Genomic DNA, 23,517 nt, shown 5'->3' with positions numbered 1-23,517 from the left:
TTCCAATGCCCCTCCCCCAAGTCCCTCCTCCCTACCTTTTATCTTAGCCTGCTGGACACACTTTCCTCATTCCTGAAGAAGGGCTTATGCCCGAAACGTCGATTCTCCTGTTCCTTGGATGCTGCCTGACCTGCTGTGCTTTTCCAGCAACACATTTTCAGCTCTGATCTCCAGCATCTGCAGCCCTCACTTTCTCTCAATACAGAATTGTTTGGCCAAAGGGCCTGATTCCAAACTTGTAGGGATTATATGATTCTATGATAAACACAGTGGCTACAAGAGCCGGTCAGAGGCTAGGAATGCTGCGGCAAGTAACTCACCTCCTGACTCCCCAAAGCCTGTCCACCATCTACAAGCTCAGGAGTGTGTGATGGAATACTCCGCACTTGCCTGGATGAGAACACCATAAAACCCATCTCTTTTCCATCTCTCTCCAGTCCCGAAGAAGGGTCACCTGACTCAAAACATTAACTCTGTTTTCTCTGTCCACAGATGTCACTAGTCCAGCTGAGTTTCTCTAGCAGTTTCTGTTTCCAAAAGTTGTTTTTAATCAACCTGTTACAACACACACTCGAGAGCAAGTGGGACTTGAACCAAGACATGTTGACCCAGAGGTCAGGACATCACCACTGCAGCAAAAGAAACCTCTCTACTGCATGTTAGTGGGCTAGGTAATCTGGCACTGATGAGGGACTACAGACAGATTAATGCCTTGTGGGAATGCAAGAATTGGAGCTTTTTGATGGGGTATTGAGAAGATCAGGATTATGTTCTCGAGGGTTAAAGGAATGAGAGGTGACTATTGAAAAATATCAGGTTCAAAGGGACCTGGAGGATACATACTGAGATGTTAAAGAGCAACAATCCACAGAGTCTAGTGCTCTCCATTTTGGATTGAGATGGGGTGGCATGGTGGCTCAGTGGTTAGCACTGCTGCTTCACTGTGCCAGGGACCTGGGTTTGATTCCAGCCTCAGGTGACTGGCTGTGTGGAGTTTGTACATTCCCCTGTGTCTGCAGGAGTTTCCTCCCACAATCCAAAGGTGTGCAGCTTAGGTGGATTGGCTGTGCTAAATTGTCCATAGTGTCCAGGGATGTGCGGGCAAGGTGGGTTAGCCATGGGAAATACAGGGTTACAGGGATAAAGTAAGGGAATAGGTCTGGGTGGGATGCTGTTCAGAGCATTGGTGTGGACTTGATGGGCCAAATGGCCTGCTTCCACACTGTACGGATTCTATCTTTAACAAAGCATTGTGAACTTCTTAATTTTCTACATCACAAAGCTATAGGAACAAAGGGAATTAAAGGATATGGGGATAATGTGGGAAGTTGGAATTGAACAATACAGTCATACATACATACAGATGTACAGCATGGAAACAGACCCTTTGGTCCAACCCATCCATGCCGACCAGATATCCTAAGCTACTCTAGTCTCTTTGGCCAGCACTTTGCCCATATCCCTCCAACCCTTCCCATTCACATACCCATCGAGCTGCATTTTAAATGTTGCAATTGTACCAGCCTCCACCACTTCCTCTGACAGCTCATTCCATTCACGTACCACCCTCTGAGTGAAAATGTTGCCCCTTAGGTCTCTTTCATATCTTTCCCCTCTCATACTATACCCTGTGCCCTCTAGTTCTGGGCTTCCCCCACCCCAAGGAAAAGACTTTGCCTATTTCATCTATCCATGCCCCTCATGATTTTATAAACATGATTTTCGATAAGGTCACCCCTCAGCCTCTGATGCTCCAGGGAAAACAGCCCCAGCCTATTCAGCCTCTCCCTGTAGCTCAAATCCTCTAACCCTGGCAACCTCCTTGTAAATCTTTTCTGAACTCTTTCAAGTTTCACAACATCCTTCCGATAGGAAGGAGACCAGAATTGCATGCAATATTCCAACAGTGGCCTAACCAATGTCCTGTACAGCCGCAACATGACCTCTCAATGTCAATACTCAAAACTCTGACCAATAAAGGAAAGCATACCAAACACTGCCTTCATTATCTTATCCACCTGCCACTCTACTTTCAAGGAGCTAAAAACCTGCACTTCAAAGTCTCTTTGTTCAGCAACTCTCCCTCGGACCTGACCATAAAGTGCATAAGTCCTGCTAAAATTTGCTTTCCCAAAATGCAGCACCTTGCGTTTATCTAAATGAAATTCCATCAAGTGGAATAGAATTGACGGTTTTGGGGTGTTTTTGATGAAGAGGGACTACATTGGTTCAGACTGGAGTTTAGAACAATGAAGGGGATCTCACAAAAATCTTTAAAATTCTAACAGGACCAAACAGGGTAAACACAGGAAGGATGTTTCTGAAGATTGGAGAGTCCAGAACCAGGGGTCACAGGTTAAGGACATGGAGTAGACAACTGAGGACTCAAGATTATAGTGGTGCTGGAAAAGCCCAGCAGGTCAGGCAGCATACGAGGAGCAGGAAAATCAATGTTTCGGACAAATGCCCTTCATCAGGAATGCTGCCTGACCTGCTGTGTTTTTCCAGCACCACTCTAACCTTGACTCTGATCTCCAGCATCTGCAGTCCTCACTTTTGCCCACTGAGGAATCAGATGAGTAGAAACTTCTTCACCCAGAGATTGGAATTCTCTGCCACAAAAGTGATCGAGGCCAAAACATTGAATGTATTCAAGAAGGAATTAGGCGTAGCCCTTAGGGCTAAAGAGATTAAAACCATATAGAAAGACGACAGGAACAGGGACAGGAGTTGGATGATCAGCCCTGATCACATTGAATGGTGGAGCAGGCTCGAAGGGCTGAATGGCCTACTCCTGCTCCTATCTTCCATGTTAGTGGTGAATCAGCTATGAGGTATTGCTTGGCAGAGATGTCTTAAGGGACCGTACAGACTGAACTATCATGGGAACGATGCTGACAAAGTGGTAATGTTATTAGTAATGTTAAACCACAGATTAAAGTTCTGCGCATGAATTCAAATCCCACAACAGTGACTTCTTGAAATTAAATTCTGTAATTTTTTTAGAACTGAAAGCTAGTCTCAGGAATGGAAAGCTAGCATCAATCCTGAGCTGTTTGACTCTGCGACTCTATAATTGTCATTTTTAAAAACCCATCCAGTTCACTAATGTCCTTTAGGAAAAGAAATCTTCTGACCTTGTCTGGTCTGATCTACACGTGACTCCGGACCCACAGCAACATGGTTAACTTTTAACTGCCCTCTAAAATTGTTCAGCAACATCCCAATTCAAGGGCAATTAGAGGCAGACAACAATTGCTGACCTTGACTCCTCACCCCAAGAAAGAGCAATAGCAAAGTCTTACATTTGTATGTTGGTTGAAAATAGATGCTACCCAGCTGGAGTCTCCTGTAATTTTACTGAGGGAGTCCCAGGGAATCATTTATGCAGGGAGCACCTCAACGAATAAACATCACCTCACAGGGTGGAGTGTTCACGGAGCGCTGCCCAGAGCCATCAGCTGAACCAGGCAGGAGAAAGTAGAAAGGGAAGAGATAGAGAGAGGGATGAGAGAGTAAGAATGAGGACAGAGACAATTATTTAAAAGGGGGAAGTCAAAATCTATACAAATAATGGGATGAATTTCTTCAAGGTTTCAACCATTTCTGTCAATGAGGAATGAGCAGAAATCCTTCAGTTATAGAATCATAGGGTCATACAGCATGGAAACAGACCCTTCGGTCCAACCAGTCCATGCCGACCATAACCCCAAACTAAACTAGTCCCACCTGCCTGCGCTTGGCCCATATCCCTCCAACCTTTCCTATTCATGTACTTATTCAAATATCTTTTAAACGTTGTAACCGTCGCCATATCCACCACTTCCCCTGGAAGTTCACTCCACACAAGAACCACCCTGTGCGTAAACAAAATTGCCTTCATGTCTTTTTAAAATCTTTTTACTCTCACCTTAAAAATATGCCCTTGTCTGGAAATCAATAGTCATTCATCTTATCTATACCCCACATGAATTTATAAACCTCAATAAGGTCACCCTGAAATCTCCGACACGCCAGTGAAAAAGTTCCAGTCTATTCAACTTCTCCTTGTAACTCAAACCCTCCGTTCCCAGCAACAGCCTGGTAAATCTTTTCGGAACCCTCTCCAGCTTAATAATTTCCTTTCTATAACAGGGGGACCAGTACTGGACACAGTATACCAGAAGAGGCCTCACCAATGTCCTGTACATCCCCAACATGACGTTCCAACTCCTATACTCAATGGTCTGAGCAATGAAGGCAAGGGTGCTATATGCCTTCTCAACCACCCAGTCTCCCTGTGATGCAAACTTCATAAAGATATAAATGTGAACTCCTAGGTCTCTCTGTTCTTCAAAACTACCTAGGGCCCAAGCATTAGTTGTATATGTCCAGCCCTTCTTTGTTTTACTAAATGTAATACCTCACATCTATCCAATTAAAGTTGGAGAAAGCCAAGTGAGTGAAGTGTCATTACCAAGCTCTCGTTGATGCCAGACCTCTGGATGGTGGTGACAGTCTGGTGTATGAAGCTGTTTCGGTACGGGTGCTTGTGGGGAGGCCTGAACAGGTCAAAGATGACGGACTTCCCATGGGCAGCAGCCAGCTTGAGGAGCTCACTGAGCTGACAGACCGACTGCCTGTTGGCCTTCGCCCTATCCTCACGTGACAACAAATGTTTCGTTCCGAAGGGGTTGTCCTGTTCAGGGAAACGATGAGGCCAAGTTAGAAATGGAGCATTGTGGGACAGGGCGAAACACAAACAAAGCAAGATCTTTTTATTTGCCCACACTGTTGACCTTTAAAACCTGCGATCATGTGGTGATCGCTGTTTACCCAACCAAGCTTACAGCACAGAAAAATTACCCCAAAAGACTGGCTTTGTCTGTGCTCCTGTTTACAGATAGCAATCATTTACTCTGTGGTAAATGCAGTTGTTTTGAGTTCTGTGGATATGCTTCCACTGAGTTTCAATATTTCTCTTACATTTTATAGCAACATGCCAAAGGCCTGACATCTACGAGACAAGAGGGAAATCCGCTCCCTTGGCTACCAGCTTAGTCATATCTGAATGTGTTGACCTGTCACCCCTGCAGTGTGGCCCACCTGGAGGAACCATTTCCCTGCATTCAGTTCTGCCAGTTCATTCCAAATAAAGGAGGCTGCATTCTTCGTCTTGTTGCTCGGGAACACCTCTTCAATGTTGGTGGTCCTTCTCAGCGTTTGATCGTGCATGAGGAACGGCACTCCATCCCAACTGTTAAACAATGAGAAAGATTGCACATCGAGAATTGCCTTCGAACTGGAGACATGGAATTGTCATGGCATCATAAGAAACAAGCACAGGCCATTCAGCCCATTGAAAATGCCTTGCCATTCAAACAGTCCAGTGAAATCGTTTATGTCCATCGAAATAAGCAGTCAAACATCACAGCCGATAAGCACTACTTGCAACTGATTGGATTGTGGCCCAAAGAATCCCTACAGCGTGGAAGAAGGCCATTCAGCCCATTGCGTCCACACCGACCCTCTGAAGAGCACCCCATCCAGACCCTCCCCACTCCCCCACTATCCCTGTAATCTTGCATTTCCAATGGCCAATCCACCCTAACCAGCACATCTTTGGACTGTGGGAGGGAACCGGAGCGCTCAGAGGAAACCCACGCAGACACGAGGAGAATGTGCAAACTCCACACAGACAGTGATGCAAGGCTAGAATCAAACGAAGGTCCCTGGCGCTGTGAGGCAGCAGTGCTAACCACTGACCCACCATATCAGAGAGTCATTACAGCATGAAAGAGAGCCTTCAGCCCATCATGTCCCCACCAGTCACCAAATATCCATTTTAATCCCATTTTCCAATATTTGGTCTATAATCTTCTCTGCTGTGGCATTTCAAATGCTCACCTCAATAGCTTGTAAATAGCTTGAGTGTTGCTACCTTTACCACTCTTTTTGGCAGTGATTTTCAGATATCCAAAATCCCCGGATGAAAACGTTTTTCTTCAAATCCTTCCCTCAAAACTGTCCCCCCCACCGCCGATCATTGACACTTCTCCAAAGCAGAAATGGTTTTTTTATATTCATTCACAGGACATGGGTATCACTTATTACCCAGATGACAGTTAAGAGTCAACCACATCGCTGAGGGTCTGGAGTCACATGTAGGCCAGACCAGGTAAGGATGACAGTTTCCTTCCCTGAAGGACATTAGTGAACCAGATGGTTTCCTGTCCCCTTGGGCAATTGAAACTAGTTTTGTCGTTATCATTAGACTCTTCATTCCCGATTTTTAATTGAATCCAAATTCCACTATCTGCCATGGTGGGATTTGAAACTGTGTCACTGGGTCATTACTGGGGGCTCCGCTGTGATTAATAGCCTAGTGATAATACCACTATGCCATTGCCTCACCTATCTATTGCTTCTCCCTATCAACTGTGTCTATGTCACTTAGAGGTTTGTACAACTTCAATCAGGTCCCCCTCTCAGCCTGGAAAACAACAAATGCGAGAGATCAGCAGATCAGGCAGCATCCATGGAGAGAGAGCAAGCTAACGTTTCAAAGCTGCGTGACTCTTTATCAGAATTACCGTCACTTCAGCTCTGATGAAGAGCCATCTAGACTCAAAACATGAGCTTGCTGTCTCTCCCTGGATGCTGTCTGACCCGCTGTCATCTCCAGCATTTGTTGTTTTCAGTACAGATTCCAGCATCTGCAGTAATTTGCTCCCCCCTCAGCCTTCTTCCCTGCCTGCTCCAACTGTATGACCCTTGGCTTCCTTGTGCATCAAAACTCTGTCTAACTTGACCTTCAATATATTCAATGATCCAGCCCTTGCTGCTTTCTAATGAGTGAATTCCAAAAAATAAGGATTGAGACCTAACACAGGGATGGTCTCACCAATGTCCTCTACAGACTTCCCTCCCTTAGCGAGCTTTGAGAAGATTTGTAGCTCAGGTTGAGGTTCTGGATGTAGGTTTGCTCGCAGAGCTATAAGGTTCATTTCCAGGTGTTTCGTCCTGCTCCTCGGATGCTGCCTGACCTGCTGTGCTTTTCCACAATACTCTAATCTAGACTCTGATTTCCAGCATATGCAGTCCTCACTTTTGCCAAGGTAACATCTACAGTGAGCCTTCAGACGAAGCACTGCTGATGATTCCTGCTTTCAATTTATATGTTTGGATTTCCCAAACGTATAAATAGAAAGTAGGAATCATCAGCAGTGCTTTGTCTGGAGGTTCACTGAAGATGTTACCTAGTAAGGTGACGAAACGTCTGAAAATGAAACTTCCAGCTCAGCGAGCAAACCTACACCCACTTCTCTCTCTCTATACATGTTCCCGTTAAAATAACAGCCAACATTCCATTTACCCTCTTCATTACTTGATATAGGGCTTATGCCTGAAACATTGATTATCCTGCACCTCAGATACTGCCTGACCTGCTGTGCCTTTCCAGCACCACACTCTTGACCCTTTATCTGTGGGCTGACATTTTAAGATCCATGCACAAGGACACCCAGATCCATCTGTATCGCCTCATTCAGTGATCTCTCTCCATTGAAATAATATTCTGCTTTTCTCGTCTTCCTGTCATAGAGTTCTAAAGCTGTACAGCATGGAAATAGACCCTTCAGTCCAACTCATCCATGCTGACCACCTAAATGAATCTATCCCATTTGCCAGCACTTTGCCCTTATCCCTCTAAATCCTTCTTATTCATGTACCCATCTGGATGCTTTTTAAATGTTGTAATTGTACCAGCCTCTACCACTTCCTCGGGCAGCTCATTCCATACACGTACCACCCTCTGTGGGAAAACGTTGCTCTTTAGGTCCCCTTCAAATCTTTCCCCCCTCACCCTAAACCTATGCCCTCTAGTTGTGGACTCCTGACCCTGAAAAAAGATCTTTTCTATTCACCCTATCTATGACCCTCATGATTTTATAAATCTCTGTAAGGTTCAAAGCCTCCGACGCTCCAGCCTATTCAGCTTCTCCCTATAGCACAAACCCTCTAACCCATGAACATCCTTGTAAATCTTTTCTGAACCCTTTCACGTTTCACAACATCCTTCTTATTGCAGGGAGACCAGAATTGAAAGAGTATTGCAACAGTGGCTAACCAATGTCCTGTACAGCCAAAATAGGAAATCTCACTTCTTCCTAAACTATAACCTGGAATCCCTACAGCATCAATGTTTACAAGGAACTGGGTCGAAACTGTACAGTCTCATCAATCTAAGAACCAATACAGCAGTCAAAGCAGACATGCATATAGAGGATGGCAGGTGCAGTAGCAGGCCATTCAGCCCTCAAATCTGCTCCACCATTCATTTCGATCAGGGTTGATCATCCATTTCAATGACACTTTCCCAAAGCATTTCCATTTCCTTTGAAATACAAGAGGCATTCCCCACTCCCACCCCCAACTACCACCACCCCACCTTCCCGCAAATAGTCCCAATGTCCATCCTCCCATTGAGCTTTCGATCTGTCCACCTTTCAAACACAGCTCCCCCTGCCCCATGGGTGTCTGACCCATGCCCCAGATCTAACGTTGCCTCTTCTTTAGGGAATGGCTGCAGTTCCAGTGAAGGCCCACCGCTCAAACCTGGCGCCACTGGAACAGAGCTGCTGTCCAATCAGATCACCTGACAGTTCTCTGAGGCGGGATATCCGCACATGATGAAGTCTTGCCCTGGGCTAACTAATGCCCCCATCAGGTGCAATATGGCAGGGGGACAGTGGCTTGCTCATGGGTGGGCTCCCAGCTGACCTGTTAGTTGGGGAAGTGGGGAATAGGTTGCCCAGATCATTAAGATTAACAGTAAGCCGTTCAGCAGTGGTATCAGGAAGCCCTTTGTCACATGAAAGGGACATCTAGAATTCCCTCTCCGCAGACAAATTGATTGCTATCTTCAAAACTGATTTTGACTGCCTTTAACCTGTCAGGGAATGAAAAGGGTGTGAACCAAAGTCAGTGGATGGAGCATAGATGGAGATCTACTGTGATCTACTGTGTATAGTAGAGAAGGTCCCTCTAGCCTAGTCACCCGCTAATCAATAAAGATCTCGCTGATGTGATTACTCCACCTTCCCAATAACCTTTCACCCCCTTAGTTACCCAGTCTATCCACCTCTCCTGTAAAATGTGGTGCAGCAGGTTCAACCAAGACATTCAAGAGGGGCATTGGCTGGTTATTTGGACAGTAATGGTGTGCAGGGATAAGGCAGGAGGTTGGCACTAGGTAATAGAACAATGACGATGGACTGAATTCTGCGCTGTGATAATTCTGTGATTCAGTGTCCCTGGGTCAAAATCCTGCAAGACTGCTGTGGTTCAAGAAGGCAGCTCACCCCCACCTTCTCAAGGGGCAACTAGGGACAAGCAATAAATGCTGGGCCTGGCCAGTGACACTCATGTCCCAAGAATGAATAAAATAAAAAAACTGTCCTACAAGGTCAATACATTTTCAAAGATGGCAAAGCTACCAATGGTTTCTGTACTCCATCTGGCACAGAACATCATTTCCTCAGTTGGCAGCACAGTGGGTGACTTTTAGAAGGTGGGAACTGCAGAAGCAACACCTTACCTAATGGTGACATCAGTCTCCAGACCGTCTGCTCCATGTTCTATCGTCTTCTCAAATGACATCAATGTGTTTTCTGGTGCTAGCTGTTTAATAATAAACAGGAGGAATTGAGAGAGTGTTGTACTTTCACAGACACACAATGGTGCTGAGTTATCTGTCACACTGAGGTTTCACTTCTGAGCTAAGAGCACCATGAAATCAGGGGTTCCACAAGGTTAGAGCCCAAAATCTTCAATCCATGCTGACTCCTATCTTCCTGTCTGACTCCTGAAAACTCCTAGCTGACGAACTCACTGCAATGGTAAAACTTCTCCATATTGGCAAATTTTCAACTTTTATTGGTATGCTGAATCCAAGTGGTTTGAGCTCAAAGTCCACTCTTGATGTTAGAACTCACAGCCCCGGCTGCATGGAGAGACAGTAACAGGGTAAATAACACTGAAATTTTCAAGCTTGGGTTGTCCCAGCGCACATGGATTTTAGAACATAGAACACAGAACATAGAAAGATACAGCGCAGTACAGGCCCTTTGGCCCTCAATGTTGCGCCGATCCAAGCCCACCTAACCTAAACTAGCCCACTATCCTCCATATGCCTATCCAATGCCCGTTTAAATGCCCACAAAGAGAGAGAGTCCACCACTGCTACTGGCAGGGCATTCCATGAACTCACGACTCGCTGAGTAAAGAATCTACTCCTAACATCTGTCCTATACCGACCACCCCTTAATTTAAAGCTATGCCCCCTTGTAACAGCTGACTCCATATGTGGAAAAAGGTTCTCACGGTCAACCCTATCTAAACCCCTAATCATCTTGTACACCTCTATCAAGTCACCCCTAAACCTTCTTTTCTCCAATGAAAACAGCCCCAAGTGCCTCAGCCTTTCCTCATACGATCTTCCTACCATACCAGGCAACATCCTGGTAAACCTCCTCTGCACCCGTTCCAGTGCCTCCACATCCTTCCTACAGTATGGCGACCAAAACTGCACACAATACTCCAGATTTTCAAGGGTAGGCTGTTGTGAGAGAAACCAGGCAAATAGTGTGAGCACAGCAAGAAAGTCTCTTCATCAGAGGGTACCAGTACAGCTCAAGTCCGGGTTGTGTGGGAATTCTAGTCAACTTTAGTCATTCACAGATCCGCTCATGTATGGGATGTTATTCCAGCACTTTTCACCCTTCAGAACCTTAATAAACTATGATTTACTATGTCTCCAGCCTTCTCTGGATGCCATCATCACTTTATTGCACGTAATGACCAGCTAATCTTCCTATGGGTTTCAACCCTCCCGTCATTATTTCCAACCCTCAGGGGGCATTGTGTAGGAGTGGGGAGTTCAGGGTCTGGGTGGGGCAAGAGGAGACTATCATTGGCTGTGGAGTTGGTCTATTTAACACCAGCTCCGACAGCCAAAGGCACCAGCATCAGAAGCTAGGAAAGGAGCAGACACCAGGTCAATGGGGACCTCTTGATGGGGCCTGGACCCTTTGACAAACCATCCTAGTGTTGTGTTAATACATGATGTGGAGAAGCCAGTGTTGGATTGGGGTGGACAAAGTTAAAAATCAAACAACACTAGGTTATAGTCCAACAGGTTTACTTGGAAGTACTAGCTTTCGGAGCGCTGCTCCCACATCAGGATGAAGGAGCAGTGTTCTGAAAGCTAGTGCTTCCAAATAAACCTGTTGGACTATAACCTGGTGGTGTGTGATTTTAACTGTATTAATACAGTAACACTGTGCCTCTTAATGCTCTGATTGTTAGATCGTCCTGTCTGACTCCTGAAAACTCCTAGCTGACCAACTCACTGCAATGGTAAAACTTCTCCATATTGGCAAATTTTCAACTTTTATTGGTACTCTGAATCCAAGTGGTTTGAGCTCAAAGTCCACTCTTGATGTTTGAACTCACAGCCCCGGCTGCATGGAGAGACAGTAACAGGGTAAATAACACTGAAATTTCCAAGCTTGGGTTGTCCCAGAGCACATGGATTTTCAAGGGTAGGCTGTTGTGAGAGAAGCCAGGCAAATAGTGTGAGCACAGCAAGTTCTCACAACAGTGCAGAGTTTTTGGGATGTTGGCCGATGCGACCTGTCAGGTAGAATGCATCTGCCCATCTTTAAATTGTGGCATTATCTTTGACACATGTGGAGCAGACCATTTGGCCCATGAAGTTCACTCCAACCCTCCAAAGAGCATCCCACCCCTTACCCTATCCATATATTTTCCATGGCTAATCCACCTAGCTGGGACACTATGGGCAATTTAGCATGGCTGATCTACCCAACCTGCACAGCTTTGGACTGGGGGAGGAAACCCCCCCAAACACAGGAAGAATGTGCAGACTCCACACAGACAGTCACTCAAGAGTGGAATTGAACTCAGGTCCCTGGCACTGTGAGGCAGCAATGCTAACTACTGAGCCACCATGCCACTGCCACTTCAGGGTCTCTCATGTCCACCTTAGAGGATAGTAAAGAGCATCAGTTTAAAGTTCTGCCCGCAGGCAGTATTTCCTCACTGCAGCGGCCCCTCAGCATGGCATTGGGTGTCATTGGCAAAGCCAGCATTTCTTCTTCATCCTTAATCACTCCTGAACTGACTGGTTTGTGAGGGCCATTTGAGAAAGGGTTTGGGGTAACATGTAGACCAGACCACAATAAGAGAAGCAGATTTCCTCCCCTCAAGGGACACTAGTGAACCAGGTGGACTTTGATGACAATTGGTAATAGGCATCATCATTGAGATTAGCTTTCCACTGCAGACTTTATTAATTTCTTAGAAAAAAAAGTCAACCACGTTGAGAGTTGAACTCATGATCCCACAGCATTCAGCTGAGTTACTAGCCCAGGGACTTGACCATTATGCCACCATCTCTCCTTGTAGCTTGGCTTGTGAGTTCAAATGTCAAGTGTGGAATTTGAGCTCAAACCATTTAGACTCAGAAGCAGTAGTGTTCCCCACTGACACCAGCTATAAGAGGCTGGTAAGGTAGGGAGAGACCCACTCAAAGAATGACGTACCATTGGTGCTCCTCTGTGTCCAATAATGGCTGGCTTTGGCCCCAGGGTCCCCTTCTCTTTGATGCAGGGAGAATACATACCGAGAGGCACCAGGTAGAGGAAAAGCAGAACAGCAAAATATAGACCCAAAATGATGGCTCTGGGAGCTGAAATACAAAATTAAATATTGAGTTAGCAACCAAACAACTCTCAGCTTGAACTCTCTGATATGCACAGCAAAGGGGAGGGCCATCTGCCCATCTGATTCCTTTCTGAAAGCTATTGATCTGCTTCCACCAGCTTTTCAGGTGATGTATTCCACATCTCGCTACCTAAGACCATTCCTCCTCATATTCCCATCTGGTTCTTTCCCCAATTCCTTTCAACATATCCTTCAGTTACCAAGCAAGCTGGTCAAGCAAGTTTCTCCCTATTCTATCAAGAATTTTGATGAATTGGAACACCTCCCCTCAAGCTTCGCTGCTCAGAGGAGATCAATCCCAGTTTTCCCACTCTGTCACACCTGTCAGCGACAGCGGGTTGGAAATCATGCTCCACTCTTTCTGGAGCTGTCAAAAAGGTTAAAGTTTTTAAAAGAAATATGCAAAAATCCCCAAATCACCTGATTGTCAGATCCAGGTTAATTTAAAAAATGCAAAAATATCATTATCTATTACGGGCCATTAGCTACAAGTAAATGAACTAAATAAATGGAATTGTACAAATTAAAAGTCTAAACTCTTTATAAGCAAACTCCTCCATAAACATTCATACAGCGTAGGTGCACACAGCCACACACAAAGATGCACACACATACACACACACTCATAGACAGACATACACACATAGACATACACACACAGACACACATAGACACACACTTACACTCATAGGCACATACACACATAGACACAAACACACACACTCATAGACAGACATACACAGACACACACACACACACTCATAGACAGACATACACATATGGATAGACATACACACAGATACACATAGACACACAGACATAGACACACACACAGGTATTCACACATAGATAGACACATGTACAGACACACATAGAAACACAGACACACACAGGCAGACATACACACACATATAGACACACACGTGCACACACATACAGATATACACACACAGACTTACACAGACAAACAAGAAGAAAAGAAAACATGGGAATAGAGAAAACAGTTTTGTAGTCTTTGTCCACATTGTCCCCCTTGCTCATCCAAAGATTTTTCCCCAACCTTTTTACTAAATGCTTCTACTGGTTTGGAAGAAGCCGTGGATGGCTGATTTACTTATGAAGTAATATTTATCCAGTTCAAAGTCACAACTTGCAGCCTCTGCTGAAAGAAAGATCAGCTGATGTTCTTCTGTTTAAAGTGGCTTACTGCAGAGGACTGACAAGAAGAGGACTTTTGGCTGCTGCAGCTTTTCGGTTTCTCTTCTGCTCTGACTATTCTTCTGTCTGTCCATTCACAGTCCAAACTGTTCAGCCACCTGACAACCAATCACTTTGTTGTTGTCAAGTTGAGCACCTTTGTCATTGATAATTGGACCCCAGTCCACATCAATCAGCTTCACTCACAAACAACCCCTCAGCTCCAGTTCATCTCCACATTGCTGGAACCAACAGCTACACCAACAGGTTCACAAAAAGTAATAAATTCTTTACTTTCAACAATGCAGCCAGCCTTGGAAATTCCTAGATTTTAACAGAGTTATAGAGTCATAGAGATTTACAGCATGGAAACAGACCCTTCAGACCAACTTGTCCATGCCGACCAGATACCCTAAATTGATCTAGTCCCATTTGCCAGCATTTGGCCTATATCTCTCTAAGCCCTTCCTAATCATATTCCCATCCAAATGTTTCATAACTGCTGTAATTGTATCATCTCCTGGTACTTCCTCTGTCAGTTCATTCCAGACACGCAGCACCCTCTCCGTGAAAATGTTGCCCCTCAGGTCCCTTTTAAATCTTTCCCCTCTCACCTTAAACCTATGCCCTCTAGTTTTGGACTCCCCTACCCTGGGAAAAAAAGACCTTGTCTATTCACCCTATCCCTGCCCGTCATGATTTTATAAACTTCTATAAGGTCACCCCTCAGCCTCTGACACCCCAGCCTATCCAGCCTCTCCCTATAGCTGAAACAAAAACATCCTCTTCTGAATCCTTCCAAGTTTCACAATATCTTCCCTATAGCAGGGAGGCCAGAATTCTTTTGCATTTCAATCCACAGTTTAAAGAAAGCACAAAACAAATAGACATACTCCTTACAGATCTTTCAACATCACTGAAGTCCCACCCCCCGGTCCCATTCCAGCAACTCTCCTCCCTAGCTTCTCTAAGACTTTGAAATCCTTCATAAAGTATGCAGTGCAGAATTGGCAGTATTGTTGATACAAAAGCCTGACAATTGATTGTTAAAGTTCGACCAGAATTCATCATCTTGTACTGGAGACTGTTTCCATAAAGCTGCAGTTCCTATAGCTCTTTCCAACAACCTTCAAAACCACCAGTGTCACCTTTAAGGACAGGTTTCGTTCCAATGCTCTCTTTGAAACTCGGAGTTGGTCCTCCAACAGAAAGTTGCTGACAATTTCTCTGAGGCAACGTTGAAACCTTTTGAGTACTTCCTGCCTACGGACCTTACTTAATGATGATACAGTTGTCCTTGTACTGTTTCATGTGTCTCACATACGCCCACATAAAACGTTCAGTTCACACATCAGCAGCACTATTATATATAGAGAGATGCATTAAGAAGAATATATTCACATTTATCAAGTGCATCATCACATCTCACAGAAATGTCTCATAACACTTCACAGATAGCAATTTGCTTTGAAGTGGGCAGAGTGACGATTATGAAAGAATCCCAGCCAGAACAACTCGCCTTCAGAAAGTGCTAAAGTAACATTAACATCCACTCAATCAGACTGACTCGAACAGGGTCTTTGCTTAATGGCTGAACTGGATTGCAATACTACCGGGGCTGCACACCGGGTTCGATTCCAGCCTCAGGTGGCTGTCTGTGTGGAGTTTGCACATTCTCCCCGTGTCTGCGTGGGTTTCCTCCAGGGCCTTTGATTTCCTCCCATAGTCCAAAGATGTGCAGCTTAGTTGGTTTGGCCATGCTAAATTGCCCATAGTGTTTGGGGATGTCTGGGTTAGGTGCTGCACTAGTCAAGGGTAAATGTAGAGTCATAGAGTAGGGGAAATAGGTCTGGAAATGGGATACTCTTCGGAGGGTCAGTGTGGACTTGTTGGGCCAAATGGCCTGTTTCCGCACTGTAGGGATTCTATGATTCTAAATTAAAAACTGAAAGAACTGCAAATATTGTAAATCAGAAATAACAACAGAAATTGTTGGGAAAGCTCAATGGTCTGGCAGCAATGGGATATAAGCTAACCAGTCACTTGTTTCCAATCCCTAATTGCCCCATGAACTCAGTGTCTTGTTCTGGCCATTTCTGAGGGTAGTTAAGAGTGCTGGGGGTCTGGAATCACATGCAAGCCTGACCAAGTGAGGATGATAGGTTTCCTTCCCTACAGAATGTTAGTGAACTATGGATGGATTTTTACGACAATTAGTAACAATTTCAAAGTCATTATTGCTGAACCTAGTTCTATAATATATTATTAACTGAATTTGAATTCCATTAACTGCTGTTGTGGGAATTGAACCCAGTTTTCCAGAGATTAGCCTGGGCCTCTCGATTATGCACTGTCTCCTGCTACTACATTAAAATATTTTGGTAATGGCGAAGTTACAACCATGCTAATCCATTTAAATGTGAATGTCAACTACATGTTGCAATCACATCTGGAGTACCATGTACAGTATTGATCTCCTTCAAGTACAGAACATAGAACTATACAGCTCAGGAACAGGCCCTTCAGCCCACGATGTTGTGCTGAACATGATGTATAATTAAACTAATCCCTTCTGCCTGCCCTTGGTCCATATTCTTCCACGTGAATAACATGTGCTTATCTAAAAGCCCTTTAAACACGCCTATCGTATGTGCCTCTACCACTACACACAGTAGAGCATTCCAGGCACCTACCACTCTCTGTGTAAAATACTTGTCCGTCCACACCCATCTACATGGGTGGGTTGCGTTTCGGCGGGTCGGTGTGGACTTGTTGGGCCAAAGGGCCTGTTTCCACGCTGTAATGTAATCTAATCCTCTTAACTTCCCCCCTTTACCTCAAGTGCGTGCCCTCTAATATTAGACAATATTATTATTCCTTGTTTAAGGAAAAATGTAAATATGTTGGAAGCAGTTCAGTGAAGGTTTATTGGACTGATATCTGGCGTGAGGAGAAAGTGAGGTCTGCAGATGCTGGAGATCAAAGTTGAAACTTTATTGCTGGAACAGCACAGCAGGTCAGGCAGCATCCAGGGAACAGGAGATTCGACGTTTCGGGCACAGGCCCTTCTTCAGGAATCCTGAAGAAGGGCCTGTGCCCGAAACGTCGAATCTCCTGTTCCCTGGATGCTGCCTGACCTGCTGTGCTGTTCCAGCAATAAAGTTTCAACTGATATCTGGAGTGGACATGTTGACGATGAGGAAAGGTTGGACAGGCTGGGCTAAGCTAACATGGGAAGGTGATAGCCTAGTGACATTATTGTGAGACTATTAACCCAAGAGATCTAGCTAATGTTCTGGGACCTGCGTTTGAATCCCACCACAGCAGATGATGGACATTGGGTTCAATAAAAAAATCTGAAATTAAAAGTTTAAAGATGACCGTGAAACAGTTGCTAATTGTTGGGTAAAATACGCAGAGGATTTGGGGGTAATACCCATCTGGTTCACTCGTGATCCTTTAGGAAAGGAACCTGCTGTCCTTACCCAGTCTGGCCTTCATGTGACTCCACACTCAAAGCAATGTAGCTGACACGTAATTTCAATTAGGGATGGGCTATACATATAACCCGGCCAGTGAGGCCCACACCCTGTGAATGATTTTTTTTAAAAATCCGCTGACATTTAGAAGGTTAGGAGACAATTTAAACAGGTAAGATCCTGAGGGTAGATCCTGAGAGAATCTAGAACAAGGAGTCACTATTCCAAACTGAAGGGATTGCCCATTTTAGATGGAGAAAATGGGGACTTTTTTTCTCGCAGAGGGTCATGTGTCTTTGGAATTCTTGGGGGAATGCGCAGGGGACTAACTAAAGCGATGGGGGGAATGTGGAGAGAACTAATTGAAGGAAGAGGGGAATGTGGAGGGAATGAGCTAAAGGGATAGAGAGATTGTAGACGGGACTAACTCAAGGAATAGGGGGAATGTGAAGGAGACTAACTAAAGAAATAGAGGGAATATGGAGGGGACTCACTAAAGAGATAGACGGAATGTGAAGGAGACTAACTAGAGAGATAGAGGGAATATGGAGGGGACTCACTAAAGGGATAGAGGAAACATGGAAGGGACTAACTAAAGGGATGGGGGAGAATGTGGAGGGAACTAACTAAAGAGATAGAGGGAATGTGAAGGAAATTAACAAAAGGGACAGAGGGAATGTGAAGGAGAGTAACTAAAGGGATGAGGAGAGTGTGACATTGAGGCCACAGTGAGATCAGCCAGGACCTTATCATACAAAGCAGCTTCGAGGGATGATTAATTCGTATGTTTATATGACCCCCAGAGTTATCAAAATTGATGGAAATGTCACAACACCAAAGGCAAAATACAGCAGAAAGAAAGACCTGAAGTACTGAGGGAGCTCACCAATTAATTCACTTGCACCGAGGCCCAGTCATGCCTGACCGTGTATTTTCAGAGCTATATTAGTTCCTGATCTTGAAGCACTTTGATGTTAAAGTTCTCATCCTCGTAATCAAATCCCTCCTTCGCCTTTCTCCCTCCCTATCTCTGTAACTGCTCCAAAGTAAAAAGGTTTCAAGGTCCAAGCTCTCTGTGTTGCTCTAATTCTGGCCTCTTGAGAATTCTCTGATTTCCACCGGCCCACCTTTGGCCAAAGCCTGAGGACTCTCTCCATATAACTCTCTGTCTCTTTCTTCTCGTTTAAAATGCTCCCTGGTCGATCAAACCCCATCCTCAAGTCTCCTTATCTTGGTTGATATCAAACTGTGTTTGCCAATGCTCCTGTGAAGCACCACTCATTACTAGGTTAAAGGTGCTATATAAATGGAATTTGGATCTTTATGGCCTCTCTTCTTTCCAGTTTATCCTTTGACCTCCATACCTACAATCTGCCACAAAGCAACAAATAAATATTTTTCTTTCAGATATGTAAAGGGAGTGTTTCTAAGAAGTTAAAAGTCCAGTTCCCTGTGTCAGATCATTATCAATGTGTCGCACCTATGGACGGGTGTGGGAATATTGAGCTGATAAAACAGATACAAGAATTGGTGCACCAGCAATTTAGGAACAGCAGAAGCTCTTATTGTTCTTTGAGCTTGCTCAGATTTTAAAATAGATTAGGACTGATCTTCATCCTAACTCCATTTTCTTATCTTTGCTAAGGATAGCAAGAACACAGATCGAGAATGTAACATAAGGGGTTACCAGTCTTAAGAGTGTAAAAACCAAAAGGATGCTGTAAGTCAGGAACAAAAACAGAAATTACTGGAAAAGCTCAGCAGGTCTGGCAGCATCTTTGGAGAGAAAACAGAGACACTCATCCCGGAACATTAACTCTGATTTCTCTCCACAAACACTACAAGACCTGTTGAGCTTTTCCAGCAGTTTCTGTTTTGGACCTGAACAAATGTATGCTGTGATAGAATAGAATCCATACAGTGTCGAAGCATTCTGCCCATCCACCCCATACTACCCCTCGAAAGGGCATCCCATCCAGACCCACCACATTCCTATATTTACCACGGCCAATCCACCTAGACTGCACACTATGGGCAATTTAGCATGGTCAATCCACCCTATCCTACACAGGTTTGGACTATGGGAGGAAACCAGAACACCCGGAGGAAACCCACGCAGACATGGGGAGAATTTGCAGACTGTGCACAGATAGTCACCCGAGGCTGGAACCAAACCTGGGTCCCAAGCAACAGTGCTAACCACTGACACTGCGGGTCACTCTGTTGATCATTAAAAGTGGAAGGGAAAGTGGAGAGAGATGTTAATAAAACATATTTACAGTGCAGGGCACTGTATGCTTTTTTAGCTGGGGTATGGAGTACACGGATAAGGAGGTGATATTGGATTTACATGGATACCTCGGCTGGAACATTCTGTACAGGTCAGGGCTCCACATCAAGGGAAGGATGTGAGTGCATAGGAGAAACTGTAGAAGCATTTTATACAAATGGTTCTACGCATGAGGCACTTCAGTCAGGAGTGGTTGGCAATGCTCACCTCAGATACAAGAAGGTTGAGATGAGATCTGATAGGGATTTTCAAACACCATGAGAGGGCTGGGCAGGTGAAAAGGAGGGAGTTTTCCCAAAAGGCTCAAGGACCAGAGGGCACAGAGTTCAAGTGGTTTGCAAAAGCAGCAAAGGTGATATGCAAAAGAGCACATTTTCTCACGATTCGGGAACGCGCTTCCTGGAAATGAGGTGGAGGCAGGTTCAATTGAGGCATTCAGGAGGGACATTTAGGGAATTTGGGGAAAAGGCAGGAGAATGGCTTTAAGTGATTATGCTCATTTGGACAGGCAGTACTGAGACAATGGGCTGAATGGTCTCATATCAGGCATGACATTTTTGTCATTCTGTGCACTAGCGGAAGGTCATTGTTCTGAAAGCATCATCATTGGAGGTTGCATTAGCTCCACCCAACCTGATGATGCCATGCTGGATTGGGTGAGGATAAGGCAAAAGATCTCAGAGTCTTAGATTAGATTAGATTACTCACAGTGTGGAAACAGGCCCTTCAGCCCAACAAGTCCACACTGACCCTCTGAAGAGCAACACACCCATTTCCTTACATTTACCCCTTCACCTAACACTATGGAAAATTTAGCTTGGCCAATTCACCCGACCTGCACATTTTTGGGCTGTGGGAGGAAACCAGAGCACCGAGAGGAAACCCACGCAGACACGGGGAGAATGTGTAAACTCCACACAGACAGTTCCCTGAGGTGGGAATTGAACCTGGGTCTCTGACGCTGTGAGGCAGCAGTGCTAACCACAGGGTGTGGGTGGGATACTCTTCAGAGGGTCGGTGTGAACTTGTGGAGTGAAGATCTATATTCTGGGTCTCCTCCTCAGTAACAAGGTTTAACTAGTTAACTAATGTTTAATCACTAACATGCAATAAACTACACTTTTTAAAATATTCATTCATGGGATGTGGGTATCACTGGTTAAGTCAGCATTTATTGTCCATCCCTAATTACCCATAGGGCAGTTAAGAGTCACTCACATTGCTGTATGTCTGGAGCCACACATTGGCCAGACCTGGTAAGGATGGCAGATTTCATTCCCTAACGGACATTTCAGAACTAGTTGAATTTTTATAATCATTGACAACAGTTACACGGTCGCCATTAGCTAACGTTTTGATGTGTAGGTTAGGTGTATTAATTAGGGGAATGGGTGTGGGTGGGATATTTCTTCGGAGGGTTGGTGTGGACTTGTTGAGCCAAATGGCCTATTTCTACACTGTATGAATTCTATGAAACATCCGTGTCTCTCATACACTGTGTTGTTGCCAGTCTGCTCAACATGTGAGTCCAAACCAAGAGCAATGTTTTGACTCCTGACTGGCCACCTCTGAAATAAACTAGTCAGCAACTATGTCCCAGGGCATTTGTGGATTGGCCTTAAACACTGGCCTTGCCAGCGACATTCACTTCCCAAGAAAGAATGTTAAAAAGCAATTGATGGGTTTGAACTGAAGAAGTTTTAGAATCTAAGAACTCAGGTAGCCAATCAGAAGTAGTAAAACACTGGGGTGACAGGTGAAGCCTCTTAGATAAAGAGTAGGCCTTTCAGCCCATTATGCTTTCCCCAGCATTCTGCTAGATCTTCTACCTCAATACCATTCTCCTACTCTAACCCCTTAATGTTTCTAATATCTAGAAATCTATTGATCTCTGTTCTGAACTTATTCAAGGCACTCTGGAGAATTCCAAAGATTTTTCAAAGTCTGAATGAAGAAATCCCTCTTTCTCTCAGTCTGAAATGGATTCTATCTTATTCTGAGACTATTCCCCTGGTTCTCCACCCCCACCCCCACAACCTTCCTGCATTTGCTCTGTAAAAGCACTGTAAGAATTTTGTGTGTTCCAATGAGATCATCCAGACCGTCAGGTAATTGTAAACACCATTATTCAGGAAGGTTTGTCACAATCTCCTCTGAATAACAAGGGGCGTGTAATAAATATGACCCCATCAATCATATTCTGCAATCGTAAGGAGAGCTTACGGTTTCATTTGCATGTTAGTAGATAGTGACAAAGGCAAATCAAATCTGCACCAGAATTGTCTCATAAAAACTCACTCTCGTGTGAGTCATGTAATGATGTGTTCTGTACTGCTGACAACAATTATATACGTCTCCTCACAATATCTAACATTCCAGAGACACTCCAAAGTCCTGGACTGATAAATCACAAGTAACATTTGCATCACACAAGTGCCGCGCAATGACTATCTCCAACATGAGAGCATCTAACTGTCTTCCCCGACGTTCAATGGTATTATCATTGGTGAAAGTCCCATTATCGACACTCAGAGGGTGTTACCATTGACCAGAAACTGAATTCGACTGGCCATATAAATATTGTACCTACAGCGACACGTCAGAGGCTGGATATGTTTTCCCACTCAGTTATAGGATGTGAGCATCTCTGGCTGGGCCAGTATTTATTAACCATTGCCAATTGCCCTGGGAAGGTGGCGCTGAGCGGCCTTGTTGAATCGCTGCATTACATGGAGCTTAGGGACATCTGGCGTGCTGTTCAGAAGGGAGTTACGAATATGCAAATACAAGAACAAGGGGTAGTAGGCTATTCAGCCCATCTGACCTGCTCCTCCCTTCAAAGAGATCACAGTTAATTTGATTGCAATCTGAAATTCACATTTCAACCTATCCTGGTAACCTGTCTTGTTTCAAAAGAATTTATCTACTGCCACCTTAAAAATATTCAAGGACTGCTTCCTCAACCTTTGGAGGAGAGTTCCAAAGATTCACAACATAGGAACAGCAAGAGGCTGTTTAGCCCCTCAAGCCTGTTCTGCCATTCAGTCAGATCACAGAATAGCAAAAATAATCTAACAAAATTTGAGGCACGAATCAGAAATATAAAAGTTACAAACAGAAATTTTCTAAAGCAGCTTGGTTTGAAAGGGAGCTCCATTTGCCTTAGCACAGGACAATATCATTTGGTAAATCCAGTTCATTGGACTTTGATCATGGAGAATATTTACTTGTAGCTATCATGATTAACAATGACGTCAACTTTCCTCCATAAAACCCAACTACTGTACAACCGTGTAGTGTGTATGTGTATGTGTGTGTGTATATATGTGCATGCATGTGTGTGTGTTTGTATGTCTATCTGCATGTGTCTGTCACTGTGTGTGCATGTGTCTGTGTGTGTTTGTATGTCTGTACGTGTGTGTCTGCATGTATCTGTGTGTGCATGCATGTGTGTGTGTATATGTGTGTCTGTTTGCATTCTGTATGTGTGTGTGTCTGTGTCTCTGTGTGTCTGTGCATATCTGTGTGTGTGTGTTTGTCTGTGGGTCTGTATGTGTGCGTGCATGTGTATGTGTCTGTATGTCTGTGCATGTGTGTGTCTGTGCATGTGTCTGTGTGTAACTGTGTGTGCATGTATGTGTTTCTGTGTGTATCTGTGTGCATGTATGTGTGTCTGTGTGTATCTGTGTGTGTGTGTATGTGTGTCTGTGTGTGTGTGTGTGTGTGTCTGTGTGTGTGTGTGTGTCTGTGTGTGTGTGTGTGTGT

The 23,517-nt window shown here is 44.5% G+C and overlaps 1 protein-coding gene across 3 annotated transcripts in view; it reads right to left on the bottom strand.

Moving 5' to 3' along the window:
- The window catches only part of gdpd4a (glycerophosphodiester phosphodiesterase domain containing 4a), a 95,194-nt gene that overhangs the window by 14,838 nt on the left and 56,839 nt on the right, over nt 1–23,517 (bottom strand). For all 3 annotated transcript variants that reach the window (XM_043692434.1, XM_043692433.1, XM_043692435.1), the window contains 4 exons: nt 12,606–12,751; nt 9,578–9,660; nt 5,086–5,236; nt 4,457–4,678 (listed from right to left, as the gene is read on the bottom strand). In XM_043692434.1, coding sequence (XP_043548369.1) covers nt 4,457–4,678; nt 5,086–5,236; nt 9,578–9,660; nt 12,606–12,751 — 602 coding nt within the window. The remainder of the gene's footprint in view (nt 1–4,456; nt 4,679–5,085; nt 5,237–9,577; nt 9,661–12,605; nt 12,752–23,517) is intronic.

Source organism: Chiloscyllium plagiosum, chromosome 6 (assembly GCF_004010195.1).
Source record: "Chiloscyllium plagiosum isolate BGI_BamShark_2017 chromosome 6, ASM401019v2, whole genome shotgun sequence".
Classification (NCBI taxonomy): domain Eukaryota; kingdom Metazoa; phylum Chordata; class Chondrichthyes; order Orectolobiformes; family Hemiscylliidae; genus Chiloscyllium; species Chiloscyllium plagiosum.
The sequence above is the reverse complement of the archived record's forward strand: the minus strand, read 5'-3'. Positions and strand labels throughout refer to the sequence as shown.